At 37.8% G+C, this 8,232-nt stretch overlaps 1 protein-coding gene across 3 annotated transcripts in view; it reads left to right on the top strand.

The window, feature by feature from the left end:
• Positions 1–3,215: 3,215 nt before the first annotated feature.
• Positions 3,216–8,232, top strand: part of LOC102248425 (zinc finger protein 280D) — a 47,035-nt gene continuing 42,018 nt past the window's right edge. The window contains exon 1 of one of the 3 annotated variants that reach the window (XM_014540350.1): positions 3,216–3,382. In XM_014540350.1, the coding sequence (XP_014395836.1) occupies positions 3,342–3,382 (41 nt within the window). In that variant the 5' untranslated portion in view covers positions 3,216–3,341. The remainder of the gene's footprint in view (positions 3,383–8,232) is intronic. The other 2 variants (XM_014540352.1, XM_014540353.1) reach the window with 2 other exon arrangements.

Below are 8,232 nucleotides of genomic sequence, written 5' to 3' on the forward strand. Positions count from 1 at the left end.
TGCCCTGGCCCCAGGGACTTCCCTGCCCCGCCGCGGCCGCCCCGTCTCATTGTCTCCAGAAAAGGCCCAGAGGGACAGCGCGGACTTGGAGACGCAGTTTCCGAAATAGCTTCAGGCTACACCTCGGGAGACGGAAGGAAGGATCCCACTCGGAGGGTTTCTCCGGCTCTAGCGACGCGAGGGGCGCCTCCCGAGTGGTCCCGAGTTAAAACGCGTTTAATACGAGGAATCTGCTAGAGAGGAGACGCGTCCAAGGGAACCCGCGTCTACAGGCAGCTTCCTTCGCGGGGTTCTCTTTGTGTTACGAAGATTTAGGGTTTTTTTTTAAATTATTCTAATTTATAATCTATTTTTAATTTACATATGGCTTTCAGGTTTGGTTTGTGTCTTAAGAATTAGACGTCTTTTAGTGCCACGACACAGAAAATTGAAAGGAGAGTTTTAAAGTACAAAAGCCGCCCCTGGGCAGTGGTCAGGTGTCCTGCATTGGGGGGTTCCTGTGCCAACTCTTGCGCCTGCGAAGGCCCAGGTTCGCTTAGAAAATTAAGCGCTTTGGATGTTTTAAAACATCGGTGCAAATACCCTTACAAAGTATCTAACATTTGTAATTGTCATTGAGACCTATCCCGAAACCAAGGTGAGGAAAGAGCCTCCGGGAGAGTTTTGTTTTTAAATTTAATATATTTTTATTGATTTCAGAGAGGAAGGAAGAGGAAGAGAGAGAGATAGAAACATCAATGATGAGAGAGAATCATTGATTGGCTGTCTCCTGTATGTTCCCTTGACGGGAGTCAAACCCGGGTTCAGTCCGCAGGCGGATGCTATGCACTGAGCCACACCTGCCAGGGGGGAGAGTTCTTTAATGAGCTCATGGCTGGGAAGTGGTAGAGCCAATTCCAGAACCTTAGGTCTTCTGAGTCCTCATTCAGTGTTCAATTCACTATATTATGTTTCATTTTTTAAGAGAGTGTGAGTAGTGAGGAGAAGAGGCAAGGAGGCTCACCTACAAAATTTAGATACTACTCACTTGCCTCTTGTTTTACAGTTTAAGAATTCATTTCTGAACCTTGCAACCATTTTTTTTATTTTTTGTGTTACCGTATTTTTCCCCAAACTTTGAAAAGTTGAAGATAGCACATTTGAACACATACCTACCCCAAAGTTTTAATAGTTATTACCATGTTGCCACATTTGCTTTATCTACCCATTCAGTCTTTTTAAAAAATGAACATATATTTAGAGATTCTTAGAGAAAGAGAGAGAGAGAGAGAGCAAGAGGAAGGGAGAGGGATAGATAGAAACATGGATAAGAGAGGAACATCACTGATCAGCTGTCTCCTGCACGCCCCCTACTGGGGATCGAGCCCACAATCTGGGCATGTGCCCTGACCAGGAATCTAATGGCTCCTTGGTGGAAGCTCAACCACCACTGCACCCACTGGGCCCATTTCACATTCTCTTTGGTGAACATTCTCAAGTCCATTGCAGATATGACAATTCACACTGAAGTGTACGGTATGTGTGTCAGTATGTATATCATAAGGTTAGGACAATTTTCTATATAACCACAATACCACAATCACTTAAAGTTAATTCCTACAATCTACAATATGTTTGTAGTATTCACATCTTCCCTGTAGTTCCCCAAATAGCCTTTTTAATCGTTTATCAATATCCAATCATGCATTACATTTATTTGTTAATTTCATTTAATTTAGTGTTGTTCCGTCTTTGTGTGTGTGTGTGTGTGTGTGTGTGTGTGTGTATGTGTGTGTGTGTGTGTCTTCCATGGTTCCCCTGGGGTCTCTTCTTTAAGGGCACACATCCCATTTATGATGGCTCCACCTTCTTGTGTGTGTGTGTGTGTGTGTGTGTGTGTGTTTGTGTGTATGTGTGTATGATGGCATCGACCTTTTGAAGAGACTAGGCCAGTGATCTAGTCGCATAACCCACATTCTGTATTTTATTGACAGTTTCCTTCTCTTTGGGTTTACATTGTACCCTCAATTGCCTGTGTTTTTTGAATAGATCAGGCTTAATATTTTGGCGGGATTACTTAAGTCATACAGTGTATTTCACATTATACATTATGCAATATTTTTATAAGATTGCAGACCGTGCTCTTTTGCTAAAAGGGCATATGACTATTCATCCTTCATGTGTGTGTTCTAAAATTCAACTTGATACAGTCCAGAAGTGAACAAGTGTTGAACACAGATGTATACAATGGTGACTAGAAGGAAACATGACACAAATTTTTTTATTCATTGGATTGATTATTCTAATTGGTGTCTACAAATCTAAAACTGAAAATATCTTACAGTTATGAAGCAAAGAGATGCCTACCCTCTCTTCAATAAAATTATGAACCATCAAAGGTTTCAAAACATTCAAATATTGCATTGATGATGTACATGCAAAATGACCCAAAAGAAATGATAAGCTAGAACTTATTAGGGAAGTATTTGATATCTCAAATCAGTATTTACAAGATAAATATGTTCCAGGTTCACATGTGACAGTTGATGAGAAGTTACTTTTAGTTTTTAGAAGCATATTGTTCACTCATTGATTGTTGAGTTGGAGAAAATTTGTTTTGGATATCTTATCTGAAGACAGTGACATTTCCCAAATTTCTCTTGTCATTAGAGTCTGAAGTGCTTGCTATCCATTTTTGCCTTGGTCTTCAGGTTCATCTGATAATTGTGAAATGTCTCCTTTGTTAATTTTCTTTTGTCCTATTATGGGTAGGAAATAAAAAGTTCTGAGTTTTTAACTGCATTCATTGAAAACTAAAAGCATATGAAGAGGATCAGGATATGCCATCCAATTATGTGCCACTTTGACATAAAGATTAGTTTGAACAGAAGGCAATTGAGAATCAACAGATAGAGAGTTTTTTGCCCTCCCATTGTCTGCCTAAAGTAGAGCATAAATTTCCTTTTGTGTCATACCCTTTTCCCCATACCAGGAAGGAAAGAGAAACTCTTAACCATCTGAGATGCAGAGTTGATACTGAGATGAGTTTGCATAAACAGACCTAACTAAAATAACCCTTATCTTTCATTATAGTTCATTATTTTTTATATATTTCCTAGTTAGAACTTCCCTATGATTTGTCTCTCAAAGCTCAAATCCTCTTTCCTTTAAAATGGTATATAAGCCCCTGAGCCTAACTGCTTCTTTGAGTTTTACCCCTCTTGAGTGAACTCTGAGGTATGTAAACATTAATAAAAATTGTGTGCTTTTTCTGTCTTTTGTTAGTTCAAGTTGAAGGTCCCCAGCTACTGCAACCTAAAAGGGTAGAAGTAAAGTTTTTCCTCCCAACACAGACCACAAAGATGATGTCTTCAGTCTTCTATGCCTTTCATTTTTTTGAAAGGTGATACAATAAGCAAAACAATAAGCTGAAAAAAAAGATAATAAAATGAAGTATAATGTATTAATGATGATTTATTTCATCCTTGGATTATCCTATTTTCTTATTACTTTAGTTTTATTTTTTAAAAGCATAGTTGTTAATAATTGATGTGCAATGGTGAAATCTAAGATGATGGAATTAACGAAATATTTCAAGGTGTAGGAAAACTGAAATCACTAAGATCCCATAATGTATCTTAGATTTATAAAAGGATTCTGTAGACTCATAGTAATCATAAGATAAAATGAGTTTTATTCTATTTAAAAGTAATAAATTTCCCTTTGCTCTTTGAAGATCTCAGGGTAACATTAAAGGTAAAAAAATGTCAATCTTTACAACTATAACTGCTCAAGAAAGAAAATCAAAAACTAAAAGAAAAGAGAAAAATACCCTAAAGTTGTTCCTATGGACTCTGATAGTATACTGAAGGTGAATGATTAATTTGGACAATGAGATCTAGAGGTCCACCCTTTCCAACACACACTTTAAACCTGTCTGCCTCTCCTCCTACTATCACGATAGGTTTGTCAGCCTTTTGTACTACATCTTGAATGAATGCAGGTAGTACTTAGAAAGTTATTTTTTGAAGTTCCAAAATTTTTTTTAAATATTTTTCTTCCCTTCTTTCCAAACTTTATCTTTAGAGATTTTCCATAGTAAAGAATGATTGAAGGGAACACTGTAGGATCAGGATATAATATTTAGGCCTTTTGGTGAACTGGATTAAACCAAAAATATTTTTTATTTCAATTATTTTCATTGTGAACATTCTGTTTTTCTGGTTTAGTACACCATGATAAACAATATGTGATTTTTGGAATGATGTTGATTTTGCTTCTTTGTGTTTTTAAACACAATGCCTCATACATAATTAATGCTTGCTTAATAAGTGCTTTTTCTTAGTGTTGTGCACATCAACTGAATATAACAGTTTAAAATTATTACTTTATTCTTTGGATTGGTATATTCAAAATTTTGACTAGCTAATATAGCCAATATAGTAATTTAGCCTGCCTTTTAAATAAAGGCTTTGACTTAGTTTATCTAGTGTAGTAGTTCTCTAAGTGTGGTCTGGGGACTTGAGACACTTTCAAAGGTTCTGCAAGTTTTTCCCTTTACCACCTATTTATCTTGTGAGGCTGCATTTTCTTCAACAGAGTGACATAGTGCAACAGATTGAATGCAGAAGCAGATAAGAGAATCTAGCTCTTTTTATTAAGACAGATGTTAATGAGATTTGTAAAAATGTAAAGCAGTGCCACTCTTAAGTTTTTGTTTGGGAAAATATAATTATTTTTCTGAAAATATATTAATACTTAATGGTTTTATTATATTAATGTATATTTTTAAAATTTCTTGGGTGGGGTTTGTGGACTAAGGAGAAGATTTCATACTTAGAAGTTAATCAATCACACACTTCTTTTTTTTTGCCAAATTTAATATTTCTTCGGTATGACAACTTCCTGAATGCCTTTCGTTTGAGGGCTACTAACCAAAGCAAACATCATTAGTCTATGAAATAATTTGCTCCTAACTTGTAGGCTCTCCCCCTGTGTTTTTCTTATTTTGTAGGTAATTGTTACCTTTGGCAAGTTTGAGATGCAAAACCTTGAGAGGGTTGAGAGGCTTTGAGAGGGGTCTGAGGGTTTTAGGTATGTTCTAATCCCTATCTCCTGCTTTGTTTACTCATTCATTCCTCAGTTGGCTTTTCCTATTCAAGGTATAGATTATCTTTTTTTTCAACTCTACAGGATTGCCAACTGCTGAAGATCCCTTATAAACAAAATGCAACATAGAAATGGCTTTTTTTAAAGTTACATGGGAAAAATAAGTAACAGATCTTCTAACTTTATTGAATAGAAAAATGTAAATAGAAAATTGGCACTACTTTTTTGACACCGCATTGTATTTGTGTTCATTTGAGAAGTTATAACACAAGAGATGTCTTTCTAATCATTTATTGTGGTATTTTAGAGATTATAAAGTATATGCACAGTTACCATATTTCATCAAGACAAATACTTCTTTGAGATGGGTATATCATCATCATCCATTCTTTATAATTGAGGAAATTGAGTCTCAGAAAAAGTTGATTTCATTTATTGTAATACTTACCGGGTGCCAGATGCTATATATTCATTTTGTAAGATGTGATGCCTTCGTCTTCCCTCATTTTAATCTCAGCCTTTCTATTTTGGGATAACATATTCTCTTCTCCTTGGGCTAGATAGATAGCGCAAGACTAGCCTTATAGCCTGGCAGCACCAACCACTGGTGGACACACCAGTTCCTAAAGCTTTTGACCTACTCTTTACCTCACTGCATTCTGGAAACTTCTAAGACTATGATAACTCAGCTGTGCATATGTTGGTGACGAGTTATTGAAGAGTTTGGAATTGATAAGTGGTACAATTGAAAGCATTATTTTTGGAAATTGTTAATTTGGTAGTTCTGTATTGCATGGATGAAAACAGATAAATCCGGATGCTCAGAGACTACGTTAAAAGTAAATCTTGCCCTAACCGGTTTGGCTCAGTGAATAGAGTGTTGGCCTGTGGACTGAAGGGTCCCAGGTTCGATTCCTGTCAAGGGCATGTACCTTGGTTGCTGGCACATCTCCAGTAGGGGGTGTGCAGGAGGCAGCTGATGGATGTTTCTCTCTCATCGATGTTCCTAACTCTCTATCCCTCTCCCTTCCTCTCTGTAAAACAAACAAACAAACAAACAAAAAATCAATAAAATATATTTTAAAAAAATAACAACATATCCTTGGGTGAGGCTTTAAAAAAAATCCCTTTATTGGCTTTCCATTGCTATTCGGATAAGGACAGAATTCTTTAATGTGATGTCCAAGGTACAGTTTTGTTTGACTCCTATCTTTTATTTATTTATTTTTTTATTGCTAAAAGTATTACAAAGGGTATTACATATGTGTCCTTCCCCACTCCCCCCCGCCCTTGACAATCCCCTGGCCTCCCTTACCCCCCAGTGTCTTATGTCCATTAGTTATGCTTATATGCATGCATACAAGTCCTTCGGTTGATCTCTTACCGTGTGTGCATACAAGTCCTTCGGTTGATCTCTTACTCCCCTCCCTTCTGCCCCCCAACCCTCTCTGGCCTTCCCGCTGCAGTTTGACAATCAGTTTGAGGCAGCTCTGCCTCTGTATCTATTATTGTTCAAAAGTTTGTAATGGTCTTTATTATCCATGAATGAGTGAGATCATGTGGTATTTTTCCTTCATTGACTGGCTTATTTCACTTAGCATAATGCTCTCCAGCTCCATCCATGCCGTTGCAAATTGTAAGAGTTCCTTCTTTTTTACAGCAGCATAGTATTCCATCGTGTAGATGTACCACAGTTTTCTAATCCATTCATCTACTGATGGGCACTTAGGCTGTTTCCAGATCTTAGCTATGGTGAATTGTGCTGCTATGAACATATGGGTGCACATATCCTTTCTGATTGGTGTTTCTTGTTTCTTGGGATACATTCCTAGAAGTGGGATCACAGGGTCAAATGGGAGTTCCATTTCCAGTTTTTTGAGGAAACTCCATACTGTTTGACTCTTATCTTGAACCTCCTGCTATATTTGCATATATGCCCTTGCTTTTCTTTTCTAATCACACTGGTGTCTTTGCAGTTTCTTATATTTGCTGTGCCATAGATCTTTTGTACATGCTGTTTCCTGTCTGGAATGCTTTCTTCCCTTTCCTATTTTCCTAGTTAACCTCAACTCATTCTTCAAAGAACAACTTAATCACTACTTTCTCAAGGAAGTCAGTTTTGATTATGTGAACTAGACCTACTATCCTTACTCTGTGAGTTTTTAAATTCCATGCCCATAGCCTTCATAGCGCAATTTACATCTCTTTGTATGAGTGTGTGTCCCTGTCTCTACAGTGTAAGCTTCATGAGTGCAAGACCAGTCGCTTCATTTTTTTTTTTAAAAACATTTAAAAAAATATATTTTATTGATTTTTTACAGAGAGGAAGGGAGAGGGACAGAGAGTTAGAAACATCAATGAGAGAGAAACATCGATCAGCTGCCTCCTGCACACCCCCTACTGGGGATGTGCCCGCAACCAAGGTACATGCCCTTGACTGGAATCGAACCCAGGACCCTTCAGTCCACAGGCCGATGCTCTATCCACTGAGCCAAACCGGTTAGGGCCCGTCTCTTCATTTTTGATCATCATTGTATTCCTGTCGCACACATAGTACATGTTTAATAAATATACCTTTTTTTAAAAAAATATATTTTATTGATTTTTTACAGAGAGGAAGGGAGAGGGACAGAGAGTTAGAAACATCGATGAGAGAGAAACATTGCCCAGCTGCCTCCTGCACATCTCCCACTGTGGGGATGTGCCCGCAACCCAGGTACATGCCCTTGACCGGAATCAAACCTGGGACCTTTCAGTCCGCAGGCCGATGCTCTATCCACTGAGCCAAACCGGTTTCGGCAATAAATATACCTTTTAAATGAGTGATCTTCTGATTCATTGGATCTCTGGTAACGAAAACTGATAAGTAGTACATCTTTAATTTATATATTTGCAAATTTTGTTTTTTTAAAAAATAAATCTTTATTGTTTAGATTATTACAGTTGTTCCTCTTTTCCCCTCCCATAGCTCCCCTCCACCCAGTTCCCACCCTACCCTCTGCCCTTACCCCCCCACTGTCCTCATCCATAGGTGTACGATTTTTGTCCAGTCTCTTCCCACACGCCCCACACCCCTTTCCCCCCTGAGAATTGTCAGTCCACTCTCTTTCTATGCCCCTGAGTCTATTATATTCACCAGTTTAC

The sequence above is a fragment of the Myotis brandtii genome, unplaced genomic scaffold (assembly GCF_000412655.1).
Source record: "Myotis brandtii unplaced genomic scaffold, ASM41265v1 scaffold242, whole genome shotgun sequence".
Lineage (NCBI taxonomy): Eukaryota > Metazoa > Chordata > Mammalia > Chiroptera > Vespertilionidae > Myotis > Myotis brandtii.